This window comes from Leucoraja erinacea, chromosome 6, assembly GCF_028641065.1.
Source record: "Leucoraja erinacea ecotype New England chromosome 6, Leri_hhj_1, whole genome shotgun sequence".
In the NCBI taxonomy this organism is placed as follows: Eukaryota; Metazoa; Chordata; class Chondrichthyes; order Rajiformes; family Rajidae; genus Leucoraja; species Leucoraja erinaceus.
Window position 1 is genome coordinate 2,382,819 of NC_073382.1, and position 20,272 is coordinate 2,403,090.

General features: G+C 45.6%; 1 protein-coding gene across 1 annotated transcript in view; it reads right to left on the bottom strand.

Moving 5' to 3' along the window:
- LOC129697825 (cohesin subunit SA-2-like) overlaps positions 1-20,272 on the bottom strand; it is a 132,735-nt gene that overhangs the window by 7,618 nt on the left and 104,845 nt on the right. Inside the window, exons 27-32 of the mRNA XM_055636468.1 lie at positions 17,599-17,700; positions 12,889-13,037; positions 12,651-12,779; positions 9,268-9,464; positions 6,103-6,268; positions 1,298-1,428 (exon numbers count right to left, since the gene is read on the bottom strand). Coding sequence (XP_055492443.1) covers positions 1,308-1,428; positions 6,103-6,268; positions 9,268-9,464; positions 12,651-12,779; positions 12,889-13,037; positions 17,599-17,700 — 864 coding nt within the window. The 3' untranslated portion in view covers positions 1,298-1,307. The remainder of the gene's footprint in view (positions 1-1,297; positions 1,429-6,102; positions 6,269-9,267; positions 9,465-12,650; positions 12,780-12,888; positions 13,038-17,598; positions 17,701-20,272) is intronic.

The following is a 20,272-nucleotide window of genomic DNA, read 5'->3' on the forward strand; positions in this document are numbered from 1 at the left end:
TTCTACAATGCAACCCTTTGAAACTAAGAATGTTGTATTTTATTTTCCAGAAAGCAATCTGTTAGTCATACAGCACAGAGCCGGGTGTTCTGCGCAACTAACCAAGCTTGTCCTATTTTGCTCGTTTACCTAGCCCATATTCCTCTAAACCTTTCCCATCCAAGTGTCTTTTAAATGTTGTCATTGGACCTGAATCAACTACTTTGTCGGCCAGCTCATTCAATGTACCCACCACCCTTTGTATGGAGCAAGTTGCTCCTGGAGTTTAATTAAATCTTTCACCTCTCACAAACTGATGTTGCTATCAATGCCTTTCAAGTTGTGTCATCTCAAAATATTACATAGAATGGCCTTAAAGGATGGTTACTGTTCTAAAGTGGGCAAAACACTTGCAGCCATTTTCCACACAGCAGGCCCCTGATATTGAGCTGAGATCCAGGTTTTGTCATTTTCTGTGGTTGAGGGATAGGTATTGGGTAGGACAATGTACTCCTCAACATTGTACACTTGGTTTTGTCCAGAACACCATGCAAGAGTAGATTTGGCCCTTCTGATATCTCATACAAAATATTAAAACATTATTTCATGGGGACATACTCCCATTTGGAATGTCATGGATTTCCATAACAGAGAGAGAGGAAAGTTTAGAGGGGTGTGGGTCAAACATGGGAGGGAGGGACTAAAGTAGATGAGGTAGAGTAGATCTTAGTCAGCCTGGGCAAGTTGGGCTGAAGGGCCTGTTTCCATGCTGTATGACTGTCCTTCGGCTCACCGTCCAATATGACCATCATGCACCTATTCATACTGACTCTTTAGTGATCCAATGTTATATCCCCCACATTCCCATCATCTCCCCACAGGTTCCACCATCGATCTACTGGCTACCAGGGGGGGGGAGTTGTTGGAAGCCCACACTGTCACAGCAGGAACATGGAAACTCCATATGAAAAACACTGAAATTCAGGATTGAACCTTGGTCATCGGAGTGTTGAGGCATCAACTCTGCCACTGTGCTGCCCTAGGTTCACCAAAGACCCTTTTAATCTTTGTGTTCAAAGGTGAACAGTGAAACGTTAAAAAAATATATATTTTAGATTTCAACCTGGCAGCAATAATCAAACAATTATTTGAAGCTATAATAGCAGCAGATATTTCAATCATAATTTTCTAATCATTGCAACATACACTGTAATTTTATTACCCAAGTAATTAATTTTACTTCCGAATATTTGCAGTATCTTTTGCATCAGCATTTCCAATGCTTCAAGGAGAAATAGTTAATGCAAGATGGACTCACCATGTCCACATCAGTCATTGTCAATATCCAATACTTCATTCAAATCGTCAAAATCACTGCCGGGTGATTTAGCTGCCTCTTCTGTTACTGTTCTCTCGTTGTTTCCCATTATTGTGGGGTTATTATACTCACTAAAGAAAAGAAAACCATGGTAAGAAAGGAAAGAATGGTAAGGTCATACTATTACACTAACATGTCTGTGAACTATTCAGTTTACTTTAAAAAAAAATACACAATGGTCTGGATTTTACGTCGAGAGTAAGTGAACAATGGTCTTTCACGGATTTTTTTTTTTTCACACAGAGAGTGGTGAATCTCTGGAACTCTCTGCCACAGAGGGTAGTCGAGGGCAGTTCATTGGCTATATTTAAGAGGGAGTTAGATGTGGCCCTTGTGGCTAAGGGGCTCAGAGGGTATGGGGAGAAGGCAGGTACGGGATACTGAGTTGGATGATCAGCCATGATCATATTGAATGGCGGTGCAGGCTCGATGGCCGAATGGCCTACTCCTGCACCTAGTTTCTATGTTTCTATGTCTATGTTATGTCGAGAGTAAGTGAACAATGTTGTCCGCCACACTTTCACGACCTAATTCACGACCTTTTTTACTCGTGGACGAATTTTTCATCAGGCTTGCGAGAAAACAGTTTGCCCCCGAAACCTACTTGATGCCAACGAATACCCTCCGACTAGTATCACGACCTGCTACGAGCTTGTGACGACCATGCTGCGAGTAAGGAGAGTCAGTGGAAAATCTTATCAAACTCGGCAGATCTTTTCGTGAATTAGGTCAGTTGAAAGTCTTATGGCATTTTACAATGGGACAGGCCTTTTACCTTATCCCACTTGAAAGCTATTGCATGGAGCCACTGCACTTCCCATTGCATGTGATGTTCACAATGTGGGTCTCCTCCACATTCACGCAAAAGCAGATTGCCATTCCCCCTGGTTCTAGTCTGCAGCCCACCCTTTGCCACATCCAATTCCTCGCTGTTTTATTCCTCAATTACAACAAAGGCAAAATAACCTACAAACCTGCGCTACTTTGGGACGTGGTAGAAACCAGAGCACCTGGAAAAAACCCGAGCAATCATAGAGAGAACTTGCTAAAGTCCACACCAGTAACACTCAAGGTCAGGATCGAACCTGGGAATCTGGCATTGTGAGGCAACAGTTTGCCCATGTGCTTAGAAACTTAAGTATTCCTCTCAACGCAAAGCCTTCCTCCGTCCTCCTAAATCTCATAATACTGAGGGGAAGCAACAGTTCAGGAAGATGAAAGATGCTAAGGAGCACGTCAGTGGAAAATCTTATCTTTCCCTCTTCGTCATTCTGATGTGATCTTTCCCGTCATAACTCCCAGGCCTGCCCTTCAAGTTCCACCAACCCATACCTTTCTTATGGCATTTTACAATGCAACTACAAAAGATGCACCACCTGTCCTTTTACCTTAACCCATCCCACTATCCAGCTACCCAAGCAGTCGTTTCAGGTGAAGCAGCAATTCAACTGCACTTCTTGCAGTTTAGTGCATTGCATGTGATGTTCACAATGTGGGTCTCCTCCACATGGGAGAAACCAAAAGCAGATTGCTTTGCCGAGAACCTGCCTTCAGTCTGCAGCAATAACCCTGAGCTTCCTATTGTCCAAATGGCCACTTCAATTCACCCAATTCTGACCTCGCTGTTTGTGGCTTCCGCATTGTTACAATGAGACCCAGTGCAAGCTTGAGGAACAACACCTCATCAAACAGTGGGGCATGTTGCAGTCTTCTGGACTCGATCACAAATTTACCAGCTTCAGGTAACTCGCCTTCCTCATTGGAACTAGTCAGTTTTTCTGTTTGTCATCCATCTGTAATATTGGCTCAAGCTTATTTTCTTTCTTTACTGGTATGAAGTGCCCTACCTAGCATTCTCTATATCTCTGCATTTTACACATATGTTCCTTTGTTTTGTTCTCTCTCTCTCTAAATGTCCTCATTAACCCATCACCCAGATTACTTCATCAAAGCCCTTGTGTTCCCATTCATCACCATTCCTTCCTCTAGCTTCACTATTTGCAACCCTTCGATCCTTTTGTCTCACACCTGTCTATTCATCTCTGCCCTTTGTCCACCATCAGCCTATCACCATTCACCCTTTGCTTCCTAGGCTTTATCCTGCCCTGCCTCTCTTCCAGCTTTCTCCGTCCTCCTTACAATTAGTCTGAAGAAGGGTCCTGACCCGAAACGTCACCTTTGTGTTTTTATTTTGTAAACCAGCAGCTGCAGTTCCTTGTATCCAAGCCACAGTGTATTGTTGGGTTGTTAATAAAATAACATCAGTGGTGCATCAACTTTAACTCTCTTAATCTAAAAGGCTTTGGATCTTTGGAATCTGGCTTCCAGTGGATGTTCCAGCTCCATGGATGCAACATTATGCATTGTTGTAGAAAATAATGAACTGCAGATGCTGCTTAATACACAAGGACACAAAGTGCTGCAATAACTCAGCAGGTCAGGCAGTATCTCTGGAGAATATGAAAAGATGATGTTTTGAGCCTAGACTTTGTGTCCGATTATGCACTGTTGTATTGGCATCCAAATAGCCTATTGTTTCATTTTAGTTTAGTTTATCATTGTCACGGTACAGTTTAAAGCTTTTTTTATTGCATGCGATCCAGTCAAAAGAAAGACTATACATGATTACAGTCAAGCTGTCCAGAGTGCACAGATACTGGATCAAGGGTGTAACATTTAGTGAAAGATAAAGTCTGATTAAAGATAGTTCAAAGACCTCCAATGAGGTGGATGGGAGGTCAAGACCACAATCTAGCTGGAGAGGATGGTCCCCAAATCTGGAGGTATGCATTTTCAAGTTTCTGTATCTCTTGCTTGATGGGACAAGGGAGAAGAAGGGGTGGCCAGGGTGAGACTGGTCCTAGATTATGCTGGTGGCCTTGCCGAGGCAGCGAGAAGTGAAAATGGAGCCTGTGGAAAGGGAGGTTGGTTGGTGTGATGAAACAGAAAATAGGTGCAGGAGGAGGCCATTCGGCCCTTCGAGCCAGCACCGCCATTCATTGTGATCATGGCTGATCGTCCCCTATCAATAACCCGTACCTGCCTTCTCCCCATATCCCTTGATTCCACTAGCCCCTAGAGCTCTATCTAACTCTCTCTTAAATCCATCCAGTGACTTGGCCTCCACTGCCCTCTGTGGCAGGGAATTCCACAAATTCACAACTCTCTGGGTGAAAAAGTGTTTTCTCACCTCAGTCTTAAATGGCCTCCCCTTTATTCTAAGACTGTGGCCCCTGGTTCTGGACTCGCCCAACATGGTCTGGGCTACGTCCACAACTCTCTGCAATTTCTTGCATTTTAATCGTTTCAAGGCCAGATGCAATTTTATTTAAAAGGTACAGGGAGGGGGTAGGAGGTCTTATTGGCCAAGTGCAAAACAGTAGTCATACTAGAACCAAACTTAAACACCCAGTTAGTCTGTGGATACTGTGAGAACAGTGTGCAATTCTGGTCTCTGCACCAGAGGAAGGATGTGATGGCATTAGAGAGGGCACAGAGCAATCTTCCAGGGATATGTCCAGGATGGGAGAATTTCTGTGCAGAGTCTGGTGTGCTTGTATGGATAGGGGAAAGTTTAACGGAGGAGTATAAAATGATGAGGAGGTAGACAGGAAGAGTTAACAGGAAGGATCTGAATCCCTTGACTAAGAAGTCAAAACCCAAGAGGCGTAAAAGGACACAAAGTGCTGGAATAACTCAGCGGGTCAAGCAGCATTTCTGGAGAACATGGATAGTGATGTTTTGCGGGGGTGGGGGGGACCCTTCTCCTAAGAGGCATATTTGTGGTTAGGTGGTATGGGAGAAGTTGAAGTAATATAACAATTACAATCAAGCCGTCCACAGTGTACAGATGCCGGATAATAGGTATAACATTTAGTGCAAGATAAACAAAGTATAAAGATGAAGTGCGATGGACATGGGAATCTTTTTGTGTCGGAAGGAACTGCAAACGTCTGTTTACAGCAAAGATAGAACAAAATCCTGGAGTAGCTTAGCGGATCAGGCAGGTCAAGTCAAGAGAGTCAAGTCGAGAGTTTATTGTCATGTGTCCCAAATAGCGGACATGACAATAAACATGGCAGCATCTCTGAAAAGAAAGAGGTGACATTTTGTGTCTAGACCTTTTACCTGAAAGGATAGTGAAGGAAGAAATGCTCACCGTCTCCAGTTAGTGGCTGGATATCAATTAGAGTGTCATAGCCCTGTCCCACAGTTCGAGTTCATTCCAAGAGCTCTCCCGAGTTTAAAAAAAAATCAAGCTCGTGGTAAGCACGGAGAATGAACGTAGCAGGTACGTCGGAGCTCGGGGTCGTCTCTTAGCGCTAACGGCAGGTATTTGGGAAGACTCGCTAATGGCAGGTAAGCACGGGAAGACTCGTGAAGATTTTTTAACACGTTGAAAAATGTCCACGGAAGCCCCGAGTACCGACGAGCGGCCATTACCGTAAATCTCCGAGTTCGAATCCGGGCAAACTCGGGAGAGCTCTTGGAATGAACTCGTACCGTGGGACAGGGGTTTTAGACTAGACTGATGCCTCTTCATTGGCATGATGTTGAATGGTCTACTTCTTCCCTATTACTTTGATGTCACGAAGCAACGCTGTTTCTGTGCACTGCCTACGGTGCCAGCCAAGTACCGCGGCCAAATTAACCTCCTGCAACTGCATCCCACCCTCCAGAAGGGAGACAGCAAAAGAGGAAATGAATGAAGAGGATAAGAAGCCAAATTATAAACATGAATCTACCTGCAAAGTGACTGCAGCCCATCCTGATCCATCGCAGTCTCCTTCGTGTAACCTCTCCCTCGTCGCGCGTGCCTCTCATGATCTCTGTGTTCTGTCGAAGTCAGCGGAGACATCAGGAAACTAGGTAAGCTCTTCCCTTTCTGCTCCTCATTACTAACGCTGTCCTCTGAAAGATAAAATAGCAAAGCTATACGGTTTCATGTGCAAACACACATTGGTGAAAACAAAGCAGTTGTACAGGGTCTTGGTGAGACCACACCTGGAGTATTGTGTACAGTTTTAGTCTCCTAATCTGAGGAAAGACATTCTTGCCATAGAGGGAGTACAGAGAAGGTTCACCAGACTGATTCCTGGGATGGCAGGACTTTCATATGAAGAAAGACTGGATAGACTCGGTTTGTACTCGCTAGAATTTAGAAGATTGAGAGGGGATCTTACAGAAACTTACAAAATTCTTAAGTGGTTGGACAGGCTAGATGCAGGAAGATTGTTCCCGATGTTGGGGAAGTCCAGAACAAGGGGTCACAGTTTAAGGATAAGGGGGAAAGTCTTTTAGGACCGAGATGAGAAAAACATTTTTCACACAGAGAGTGGTGAATCTGTGGAATTCTCTGCCACAGAAGGTAGTTGAGGCTAGTTCATTGGCTATATTTAAGAGGGAGTTAGATGTGGCCCTTGTGGCTAAAGGTATCTGGGGGTATGGAGAGAAGGCAGGTACAGGATACTGAGTTGGATGATCAGCCATGATCATATTGAATGGCGATGCAGGCTCGAAGGGCTGGGCCTACTCCTGCACCTATTTTCTATGTTTCTATGTTTCTATCCCCTAGGGAAACTCAGAGTAGCTCACTAATGTACAGACACTGCCACCATCAAAGTGATATTGTACCATGACTCTGAAGTGGGCCTAATCATAGAATCAAAGGTTTGCAGCAACATCAAACGCTGCACAGCATTGATCCCATGTCAATAATTGTGAAGCTAATCAAATTGAGTCCTGGAGCGATAGATTGTATATTTTAATTATTATAGGTACCAGTAGACACAAAATGCCAGTGAAACTCAGCGGGTGAGGCAGCATCTATGGAGTGAAGGAATTGGCGACGTTTCTGGTCGAGACCCTTCTTCAGACTGATGTCGGGGGAGGGGGCGGGACAAATAAAGAATGTAGTTCGAGACAGTGAGACTAGTGGGAGAAGTGGGAAGGGAGATGGAGAGGGAAAACAAGGGCTACATGAAGTTAGAGAAGTCAATGTTCAATGTCCACACCGCTGGGGTGTAAACTACCCCAGTGAAGTATGAGGTGCTGCTCCTCCAATTTGCGCTGGGCCTCTCTCTGACAATGGAGGAGGCCCAGGACAGAAAGGTCGGATTGGGAATGGGAGGGGGAGTTGAAGTGCTGAGCCACCGGTTCAGATTGGTTGACGGACTGAGCGGGGGTGTTCAGCGAAACGATCGCCGAGCCAGCGCTTGGTCTCGCCGATGTAGAGAAGTTGACACCTGGAACAGCGGATGAGGTTGGAGGAGGTGCAAGTGAACCTCTGCCTCACTTGGAAAGACTGTTTCGGTGGTACACAAAATTGCAGGAGAAACTCAGCGGGTGCAGCAGCATCTATGGAGCGAAGAAAATAGGCGACGTTTCGGGCCGAAATCGAAGGGTTTCGGCCGGAAACATCGCCTATTTTCTTCGCTCTTCTTCCATAGCTCTTCATCCCAGGAATCAGTCTGGTGAACCTTCTCTGCACTCCCTCTATGGCAATAATGTCCCTCCTCAGATTTGGAGACCAAAACTGTACGTAATACTCCAGGTGTGGTCTCACCAAGACCCTGTACAACTGCAGTAGAACCTCCCTGCTCCTATACTCAAATCCTTTTGCTATGAAAGCTAACATACCATTCGCTTTCTTTACTGCCTGCTGCACCTGAATGCCTACCTTCAGATGACTGGTGTACCATGACAGCGGCCGAGTCTCGCTGCGATCCTGACCCCGGGTGCTGGTTTTTCCCAATCTTGCCACCGTTTAGTGGGATGTTTAATAATCTGATTTCCCCGTTTTGGTGCCACCAAATGGATAACCTGGGGCCGGGTGGGGAAAGTGGGGAGGGACGAGTTGACCTGGGTGAGTTACGGAGGGGCATGACAGGTCTCTGCGGAAAGCAGAAAGGGATGGAGATGGGAAGATGTGGCCAGTAGTGGGATCCCGTTGGAAGTGGCAAAAATGTTGGAGGGTTATATGCTGTATGCGACGGCTGATGGGGTGGAAGGTGAGGATAAGGGGGACTTGTCCTTGTTACAAGTGGGGGAGGGGGAGTAAGAGTGGAGCTGCGGGATATCGAGGAGACACTAGTGAGAGCCTCATTATTATGTGTTCATTCACAGGACATGGGATTGCTGACATCATCTTTCTAGAGATGACTGAGACACAGTGGCGCAACAGGTAGAGCTGCTGCCTCACAGCGGCCGTGACTCTGGTTCGATCCTGACCCCGGGTGCTGGCTGTGTGAAGTTTGCAAGTTCTTCTCATGACCACGCGGGTTTCTGCCGGTGGGTGCTACAGTTACCGCCCACATGCCAAGGATGTGCAGGTTTGTAGGTTAATTGCCTCTGGAAATTGCCTGGTGTATTGCGGTGCTGGCTCGAAGGGCCGAATGGCCTACTCCTGCGCCTATTGCCTATTGGGAGTGGGTGAGAAACTGGGATGTCATAAAATGAGTGTGAATGGGTGATCGATGGTCAGCATGCACGTGGTGGGCCGAAGGGCCTATTTCAATGCTGTATAATTTAATCACCCAAACCAGGGCAACCTTGTGGTGCAGCGGTAGAGTTGCTACCTTACAGTACCGGAGATCCATGTTCAATCCTGACTATGGGTGCTGTCTGTACGAAGTTTATACGTTCTCCCTGTGACTGCGTGGATTTTCTCTGGGAGCTCCGGTTTCCTCCCACATTCCAAAGACCCACAGGTTTGTAGGTTAATTGGCTTCGGTAAAGATTGTAAATTGGCCACAGTGTGATTGTGCTGGCGTTTGGAGAGCGCTGTTCGGTGCGGACTCAGTGGGCTGAAGGGCCAGTTCCCGCGCTGTATCTCTATACTAGACTAAACTAAATTAAAACAAAATACATGAATGCTTAAGCTCGTTTCTCAACGTGTGATTCTAACTCACCCGTCTGGTGTCTTCTTTTCAGAGATGCTGCTTTGGAACTGTGTTGCACTGGGGAGGAAGGATCTCCACTGCTTGTAGAAGTGGTATCATCATCCCTGCTGTCCAGCAAGGACCTTCTGTATGCAGCCAGTGGCAGCCACTCCTCTCCACTCTCTACGGCCATCTGGTCTGTAATGAATCTCTCCAGGTAATAGAATCTGAGATTAAAATGGGTGTTGGAAGCCATTACATAAAACATTAAGGAAAGCACCCCTAACATGGCACAGAGATTGTGTCTGAAAACCCATGGGATCCCTCGTACAATTGACAATTAACAGTGCATGAAGAAGTCTGGAGATTCTTGGTCCTGACCCAAAATGTCCACTATTCATTCCCTCCACAGATGCTGCCTGACCCGCTGAGATACTCCAGCACTTTGTGTTTTGCTCAGGATTCCAGCATCCGCAGTTCCTCATGTCTCCAACAGAGCATAGTTGATGTGTAGCCTCGAATCTGACTCTTCTTGGTGATAGACACAAAATGCTGGAGTAACTCCGCAGGTCAGGCAGCATCTCTGAAGAAAAGGAGTAGGTGACATTTCGGAGCTTAACCCATCTTCAGTTTATACTTAGTGGTGACACAGCTTGTACTTACTCTGAGGGGACCATAAGTGACACCTGTCCTAATTAATGGAACAAACGCTCTTCTCTCAAGCACAGAAACATCACTGCATCAAAGATCACACAATAGGCCATTGTTGGCCGTGGGATAGGTGATAACAACTACACATCTAGAGGAATTCAACGGGACAACAGTAAAACTAGTACGACGACTATGGTGGGTGAGGGATGGAGGGGGGGAGGTTGCAAGGGTTATTTGCAGTTAGAAATATCAATATTCATACCGTCAGGCTAGAATTTAGAAGATTGAGGGGGGGATTTAAGTATAGGAGCAGAGAGGTTCGACTGCAGTTGTACAGGGTCTTGGTGAGACCACACCTGGAGTATTGCGTACAGTTTTGGTCTCCAAATCTGAGGAAGGACATTATTGCCATAGAGGGAGTGCAGAGACGGTTCACCAGACTGATTCCTGGGATGTCAGGACTGTCTTATGAAGAAAGACTGGATAGACTTGGTTTATACTCTCTAGAATTTAGAAGATTGAGGGGATCTTATAGAAACGTACAAAATTCTTAAGGGGTTGGACAGGCTAGATGCAGGAAGATTGTTCCCGATGTTGGGGAAGTCCAGAACAAGGGGTCACAGTTTAAGGATAAGGGGGAAATCTTTTAGGACCGAGATGAGAAAAACATTTTTCACACGGAGAGTGGTGAATCTCTGGAACTCTCTGTCACAGAAGGTAGTTGAGGCCACAGTTCATTGACTATATTTAAGAGGGAGTTAGATGTGCCCCTTGTAGCTAAAGGTATCAGGGGATATGGAGAGAAGGCAGGTACAGGATATTGAGTTGGATGATCAGCCATGATCATATTGAATAGCGGTGCAGGCTCGAAGGGCCGAATGGCCTCTACTCCTGCACCTGTTTCTATGTTTCTAGGCTGTAAGTTGCCCAAGTGAAACATGAGATGCTGTTCCTCCAATTTACATTTGGCCTGATTCTGACAATGGAGGAGGCCCAGGGCAGAATGGAATGGGAAGGGGAGTGGGAATATTTGGCCACCACGAGATCAGTTTGACGGATTTGCTCGTGAAGAAATCACATTTAGAGAGCAGCGGTACATCGAACAGGGACACACCCTTCAGCCCACAAGGTCTATGCAGGAGGTAGATGACAGTAATTTGGTGTAGTATGTTACAATTTGCTCAGGTGGGCTGGGCCTGGCACTGGTTGGAAAAGCAAGTGTGATCCCACTGCTCTGAAGCAAGTCAACTCACTAAATCACTGGCAGAACCAGCACATGAACAAAACATTTGAATTCAAGTCAGATTTACATAAGAGGCCATTACTCATATGCCATCTCTTTGAATGATCCAACCAAGGATGGCACAGCGGTAGAGTTGCTGCCTTACAGTGCCAGGGTCCCGGGTTTGTCCTGACCAAGGGTGCTGTCTGTACGGAGTTTGTACGTTCTCCCTGTGACCCACGTGGGTTTTCTCCAGGTGCTCCAGTTTCCTCCCACAGTCCATTGACGTACAGGTTTGCAGGCTAATTCGATTTGGTAAAATTGTAAATTGTCCCTTGTGTGTAGGATAGAGCTAGTGTACAGTTGATCACTGATCGTCAATAGAATCGTTCGTTCATCGTAAGCATGCTGTATATCTTGGAGGCATAAATGAACAAAAAATGCTGCAAACAACTAATTTTTTTTTAATCACCAAGGAAAAGATGTTTCTTGGGGAAGGAATGGAAATGTCCATAGTGTACCTTAGCTGGAGTGGAGCATGGTCCGTTTCTGTGCAGTGAATTCTACATGGCGAATAGAGGGAGTTATCTGAATGGTGGGCCGATTAGGAAAGGGGGAGATGCAACGAGACCTGGGTGTAATGGTACACCAGTCATTAAAAGTAGGCATGCAGGTGCAGCAGGCAGTGAAGAAGGCGAATGGTATGTTAGCATTCATAGCAAAAGGATTTGAGTATAGGAGCAGGGAGGTTCTACTGCAGTTGTACAGGGTCTTGGTGAGACCACACTTGGTGTATTGTTTACAGTTTTGGTCTCCAAATCTGAGGAAAGACATTCTTACCATAGAGGGAGTACAGAGAAGATTCACCAGACTGATTCCTGGGATGGCAGGACTTTCATATGAAGAAAGACTGGATAGACTCGGCTTGTACTCGCTAGAATTTAGAAGATTGAGGGGGGATCTTATAGAAACTTACAAAATTCTTAAGGGGTTGGACAGGCTAGATGCAGGAAGATTGTCCCCGATGTTGGGGAAGTCCAGGACAAGGGGTCACAGTTTAAGGATAAGGGGGAAATTTTTTAGGACCGAGATGAGGAAAACATTTTTCACACAGAGAGTGGTGAATCTCTGGAATTCTCTCCCGCAGAAGGTAGTTGAGGCCAGTTCATTGGCTATATTTAAGAGGGAGTTAGATGTGGCCCTTGTGGCCAAGGGGATCAGAGGGTATGGAGATAAGGCAGGTACGGGATACTGAGTTGGATGATCAGCCATGATCATATTAAATGGCGGTGCAGGCTCGAAGGGCCGAATGGCCTACTCCTGCACCTAATTTCTATGTTTCTATGTTTCTAGGTACAGGATACTGAGTTGGATGATCAGCCATGATCATATTGAATGGTGATGCAGGCTCGAAGGGCCGAATGGCCTACTCCTGCACCTATTCTCTATGTTTCTATGAATAGATGACTATATAATTCTAAAAGCAGAGAAGAAGGAAATTGTTGTCCAATTAGAAACTCTGAATAATTACTGTACTTACACTGTTCTCTTGTCTGTTTTCAGCAGCTTTGTGGAAAATTCGCTCAAGATGTCCAGGAAGGCGAGATTAGACGGAGGCTGGTTGGTGCCCTTTGCATTGACATCTCTGAAGGCAAATTCAATGCCATTTCTGTCAAGAGAGAAGATGTGAAATGGGTGGGCGAGGAGAAAAAGATAGTAAAATGGATGGCGTGAATGAACATTCATTAATAACACAGATGGGATAGAAAGAGCCGTACTTGTGCAACATGCTCATCGCTTCCCTGGCTTTCAACTGGTCCAAGCCAAAGGTCAGTGAGAAGCGCCTGGCCAAGTCCTTGATGCTGATGAAGGGTTGAGACCATCTGGTTGCGTTGGAGCCTTGAGCTTCCACCAGTTCACTGAACAGCTGTAGCAATGAACACAGTAAGAAAATCATCGTCAAACTTTCCACCTCAAAATTCAACTCAGTCTGAAGAAGATCCTGACCCGAATCGTCACCTGTTCATTCCCTCCCCAAATGTTACATGACTCGCTGAGAACTATATTCTGCACTCCGCAGCTTCCCCTTTGTTCTATCTATTATACTTGAGCATCATTTGATTGTATGTATGTTTACTATTATCTGATCTAATTGGATAGCATGCAAAAGCTTTTCACTATACCTCGATACACATGTTAATAATAAGCCTAAACCTCAAAATTACACAATGCCCAAATGATTGAATTAGAAAATTGTAATTTTGATGGGCTCTTCTGTATAGAAACATCAACAACAAATACTTTTAAGTATGGCGAGAAAAACAACTATCAAGCTGCTTTTTATGAGAATCTACAACTCAAATAAAAGATAAAATTAAATATTGCTAACACTGGTTGAGTTTTAAAGATATGCATCGAGCAAGGATATATTCACAAACAAGTACATGCAAATGCATGCAACCAAGTATGTGGACCACAGCTAAAACAGACACCATTTGGAGAACGGAGCAGCACAGGGTAACCGGCCCTTCTGCTCACCGTAGCTTTGTGACTTTAATCCTATCTGCCTGCTCTGGTCCAACCTTCCTATTCCTGCTAAGTAAATCTCTATTTCCAAACAGTTCACGTGTCTGTCTAAATGCTACTTAAATATTGCTATCCTATCCATATCTACACCAACTCTCACTCGTAACTGTATATTCCAGGTGCCTCCCACTTTCTGTGTAAAAAATCCTGCCTTGCAAATTCACTTTAATCTTTCCCCTTAAACCTGTGCCCTTTCGAGCCCTTCGAGCCAGCACCGCCATTCAATATGATCATGGCTGATCATCCAACTCAGTATCCTGTACCTGCCTTCTCTCCATACCCCCTGATCCCTTTAGCACAAGGGCCACATCTAACTCCCTCTTAAATATAACCAATGAACTGGCCTCAACTACCTTCTGTGGCAGAGAATTCCACAGATTCAACACTCTCTGTGTGAAAAATGTTTTTCTCATCTCGGTGCTAAAAGATTTCCCCTCATCCTTAAACTGTGACCCCTTGTTCTGGACTTCCCCAACATCGGGAACAATCTTCCTGCATCTAGCCTGTCCAACCCCTTAAGAATTTTGTAAGTTTCTGTAAGATCCCCCCTCAATCTTCTAAATTCTAGCGAGTACAAGCCGAGTCTATCCAGTCTTTCTTCATATGAATAGAATAGTTTCTTTATTGTCATTGTAACATGAACCATGTACAACGAAATTTAAAAATGTCAGCCAGTCAGTGCACCATTCAAACATTTCTAAAAGCTAACGATACATACAAGATAAAATACTAAAAGATAAAGAACTAAAATAAATATCACGAAAAAAGCACGCATAAACACCCAACCCTGTTTTAGGGTCTGTCGATTTCACAGTGGACCACAGTCCCTGTAGTATGTGCTGTGCCCCTGCTTTCCTTGTTTTTCTACATTCTTTTGCTGTTTTATAGCAGTGGGGTTTTTTAGTGTGTTCTTCCTTGTCCTTGTAGATCTGTACCGTCTGCCTGACGGCAACAGTTCAAACAGGGAGTGTCCGGGGTGGGAAATGTCCTTTATGATACTCTGGGATTTTTTGATGCAGCAGGAACTGTGTAAGTCCTCCAAGGTAAGGAGAGGGCAGCCGACAATCCTCTGGAGCGCTTTCCTCTGAGCCGCTGTGCAGCTGGTGTACCACACGCATACACAGTATGTTAGTATGCTCTCAATGGAGCACCGATAAAAGGACAGCAGCAGTCTCTGAGTGATGTTATTCTTCCTGAGCACCCTCAGGAAGTGCAGTCTCTGCTGGACCTTTTTCAGCAGCGCAGAGGTGTTCACGCTCCACGTCAGGTCCTCCTCAATATGGATTCCCAGGAAGCGGAAATCCGCCACCCTCTCTACACAGTCCCCTCTGATAGTCAATGGTACCATGTCCGTTTTATTCTTCCTAAAGTCTATTATTATTTCCTTTGTCTTTAAGGTGTTGAGGAGCAACTTATTTTCTTCACACCACACTGAACTGCTCCCTCTCATCCTGGTCTGTGGTACTCGTCCCCCCCCGGAGATGAGTCCCACCACCGTCTGTGTCCGAAAAATTTGACAATGGTGTTGCTGTGGTGGGCGGGGGTGCAGTCATATGTGTAGATGGTGTAAAGCAGGGGGCTCAGCACGCAGCCCTGTGGAGAGCCGGTACTGAGGCTGAGGGCCGTGGATGTATGATGGCCCACTCTGACTCTCTGGCTGCGACCCGACAGGAAGCTATTTATCCACGTGCAGGTGGAGTGTGGAAGTCCCAAGTCCCCCAGTTTGTTCCCCCATATGAAGGGATGTCGTTTGCCTTCCATCACAGTGAGGAATGTGAGCTCACTGAAAAAACAAGATGGACGTGCTGCCTGCACTGGTGAGGTCCCGGAGGCAGTGCTGTGAGTGCAGTGTTCTCTGTGTTAGCGGGGACATGACACCATGAGGACATCCCGGAGTCTGGTGTGAGTGTGGACGGTTTTCTGACTGTTCGGGCGGACGGGGACTGCAGAGCGAGTGACAGCGGTCGGCACAGCTCTGGTCACATCACGGTGAAGGAGCGTGTGTGTGTGTGGCCCCGGACATTGAACTGATGGTTGTGGGTCTCCACTTATGCTGTGTGCCCTGGGGATTCTCACACGCCGTTATGCTGGCTGTTTAAGTCTATGTTTCATTTGATGTGGTCATGTATCTTGTTGTTTTTTGTATGACTGTTGGCAAATCAAATTCCTTGTATGTTTACATACTTGGCTAATAAATTAATTACAATTACAGCGTGGAAACAGGCCCTACGGCCCAACATGTACCATCTACACTAGTCCCACCCACCTGCCAGCGTTTGGTGCATATCCCTCTCAACCAATGCTATCCTTTTTTTTTTTTTAATTAGACATATAATAAAAGAAAATGCAAGGACTGGAACATCTCGTCAGAAATGGGCTTAATTAATGTGAGTTCCTTCACTGGACGGACTGTTGGGGTTCCAGAGCAGCCAACACCACCTTCTCAAGGGTGGCTGAAGGAGAAAGATGAGGGGCTTGTTCACTGATGCTCATGTCTCCACAAGTGATTAAATAAAACTGCGAGCATTTAAAACTGCATACATTTATGACTTTAGAGATTTATCCCACTCTTGGTGTGGACTGTAACCCAGTTGTGGAAGTTGAATCATCAAATCTTCCTCAACAAACCAATGCGTGCCGGTGGAAATCAGTGGTTCAGGCAGCACCTTGGGAGTGAATGGGCAGGTGAGGTTTCAGGGGCTGGACCCTTCTTCAGACCGAGTCAAATCCTAGTGAGGCCAATCAGCCCCAACTGGTGTAGACCCCTTCCTTCTTACTATCCAATATATAGGTGTGTCAGTTCCCAATATCTTAGTTGAGTTTAGAGATACAGGACGGAAACAGGCCCTTCAGCCCATTGAGCCCATGCCGAGCAACGATCACCCTGTACGCTAACACTATCCTACACATTTGAGGGACAATTTTGCAATTATACGTGTGATCCACGATCACAGAGAGAATGTACAAAGTGCATACAGGTATCACCAGAAACCAGGATGGAACCTGGAGCACTGAAGTAGCACTGACTGCTGTGCAACTTTGAGACCCACCAGGTAACAATGAAGGCCGTGGAAGTCAAGTCAAAGGATATATTTTAGGCGGAGATTGAAAGATTCTTGATTAGTACGGGTGGCAGGGGTTATGAGGAGAAGGCAGGAGAATGGGGTTGAGAGGAAAAGATAGATCAGCCATAATTGAATGGCGGAGTAGACTTGATGGGCCCAATCTGCTCCTATTACTTATGAACCTATGATTGTCTGTACAAGAGATAAACTTTGTTTCCCTTTTGTTTCTAGTGTTGTTCAATTTATAAGCTGTTGTTCACAGAACCTGGAAGGAAAATGCCCCCTTGCAGGAACTATACATCAGGAGGTGCAACTCCAGAGCCAATAAGATCATGGGAGACCCCTTCCACCCCTGCAACGGACTGTTCCAGCTGCTACGGTCAGGCAAACGCCTCCGTTGCCATGCTGTGAGAACGGAGAGGTTGAGAAGGAGTTTCTTCCCAGAGGCCATTAGGACTGTCAACTCCTATCTCACCAGGGACTAACTTTACTGAAACCACTCTACTGCTTTTTTTTTTTAAATGTCTGTTTTTTCCCTTTTTCCTTCTACCCACAATGTTCAATATGAAAAAAGAACATGTGATTCTGTTACATTCTGTTTGTAGTTTGTTTGTTTGTCTTTTTGTACAAAGTCCACGAGCTAAGTCCGCCACTTTTCATTTCACTGCACATCTCGTATGTGTATGTGACGAATAAACTTGACTTGACTTGATCAGAAAAGTCAAGCTATCTTCCAAAGGTTGAGATCTAAGTTACAGAATAATTGGAGTTTGAACCAGTACCTCTTTCGACACCAGAGTCGGGTGAACCCCGATGCTTTCAATGAGAGATCCTCACCTGCTTTAAGCTCTGAATCAAGGTCTTTGCACATTGGATTTTATCAATCTGCCTGGTCCTGCTGAGCGTCTCCTTAATGATGTCCCCATAGTCGATGTAATACTATTGAGAAATAGACACACTTTTTGTGAGTGGTGTATACATCACCCTATTGCTTTATATGAAGGTAATAACAAATGAAAATCCACTATAGAATTCAGCCCGGATTAATAAGACACTTGTCCCCATCTCTCTTCACTGCAAGGTTGCATGTGAAAGAACTATGGACCATGAGAGAACTAGATCGGGTAGACGCGCAGAGTCTCTAGTCCACAGTAGAGGATTCAAGAACTAGAGGGCATAGGTTTACGGTGAGGGGGGAAAGATTTAATAGGAACCTGAGGCGTTTCTTAAACATGCAATGTTTTTTCTTTTTCATGCAAAAGGTAGTAGGTGTACGGAACGAGCTGCTGGAGGAGGTAGTTGAGGCAGTGCAGCATTGATTCACGAGATTGATCCCTGGGATGGCGGGACTGCCATATGAGGAAAGATTGAAAAGATTAGGCTTGTATTCACTGGAGTTTAGAAGGATGAGGGGATATCTTATAGAAACATATCAAATTATAAAAGGACTGGACAAGCTAGTTGCAGGGAAAATGTTCCCAATGTTGGGCGAGTCCAGAAACAGGGGCCACAGTCTTTAAATAAAGGGGAGGCCATTTAAGACTGAGGTGAGAAAAAACTTTTTCACCCAGAGAGTTGTGATTTTGTGGAATTCCCTGCCACAGAGGGCAGTGGAGGCCAAATCGATGGATTTAAGAGAGAGTTAGATAGAGGTCTAGGGGCTAGTGGTGTCAAGGGATATTGGGAGAAGGCAGGCACGGGTTATTGATTGGGGACGATCAGCCATGATCGCAATGAATGGCGGTGCTTGCTCGAAGGGCCGAATGGCCTCCTCCTGCACCTATTTTCTATGTTTCTATGATCACAATGTTTAAGAAACATTCAGATAGGACATGGATAGGACATGTTTAGGGGGATATGTGCCAGAGGCAAGTAGGTGGGACTAGTGTAGATGGGACATGTTGGCCGGTGTGGGCAAGTTGGGCCAAAGGACCTGTTTCCACAACGTATCACTCTATGACGACATCAGTTGGCCTCTGAGTGAATGGTTTCACCATGAAAGATTATCGGTGAATCAGCTAAATTGACTGTAAATTGGTTAACACGCCACAGATAAAAGAAATGCTACACTTGTCGCTTTACCTCCCCCCTTGACTCCATTCAAGGACCCCAGCAGTCTTTCCAGGTGAGGCAGAGGTTCACATGCACCTCCTCCAACCTCATCTCTTGCATCCGCTGCTCTAGGTGTCAGCTGATCTACATCGGTGAGACCAAGCGTAGGCTTGGCGATCGCTCCGCCCAACACTTCCCCCCACCCTCACATCAGTCTGAAGAAGGGTTTCAATCCAAAACGTTGCCTATTTCCTTCGCTCCATAGATGCTGCTGCACCCGCTGAGTTTCTCCAGCATTCTTGTCTACCACAGATAAAAGACATTCCAGTGGAGTGTGGAATCCTTTTCTGGAGATAGCCTTCGTGATCTAGGTAGGTCTGAACAGAGGACATTGTATTTGGCATCTAACTACACTGGGCTCAAATGAGCTAGCCTACAAAATTGGTTTTTACATCGGGTAAATGCACAGAGCCTTTTGCTCAGAGTTGTGGAATCGAGAACCAATAATAGACAATAGACAAAAGGTGCAGGAGTAGGCCATTCGGCCCTTCGAGCCAGCACCGCCATTCAATGTGATCATGGCTGATCATCCCCAATCAGTACCCCGTTCCTGCCTTCTCCCCATATCCCCTGACTCCGCTATTTTTGAGCCCTATCTAGCTCTCACTTGAAAGTATCCAGAGAACCTGCCTCCACCGCCCTCTGAGGCAGAGAATTCCACAGACTCACCACTCTCTGTGAGAAAAAGTGTTTCCTCGTCTCCGTTCTAAATGGCTTACTCCTTATTCTTAACCAGAAGACATAGTTTTAAGGTGAGGGGGGGCGGGACTTAATAGGAACTAGACCAAGTGGGACCCGTTAGGTCCCTGTCACACGGGAGGCCTGGTCCCCCAACGCAACCCGTTCCCCCAACGCAATATTCCACCACTCACTCATACCCCCACAGGAGGACTGGTTCCCCAACGCAACCCATTCCCCAAAGTTTGGAATCGAGAACCAGAGAATATAGAGGGGGGAAAGACTTAATAGGAATGAGGGTAACATTTTTCACACATAGGGTGGTGGGTATACGGAATGAGCTGCCGGAGGACGTAATTAACCATATAACAAACCATATAACAATTACAGCACGGAAACAGGCCATCTCAGCCCTACAAGTCCGTGCCGAACAACTTTTTTTCCCCTTAGTCCCACCTGCCTGCACTCATACCATAACCTTTCATTCCCTTCTCATCCATATGCCTATCCAATTTATTTTTAAATGATACCAATGAACTTGCCTCCACCACTTCCACTGGGAGCTCATTCCACACCGCTACCACTTTCTGAGTAAAGAAGTTCCCCCTCATATTACCCCTAAACTTCTGTCCCTTAATTCTGAAGTCATGTCCTCTTGTTTGAATCTTCCCTATTCTCAAACGGAAAAGCTTGTCCACATCAACTCTGTCTATCCCTCTCA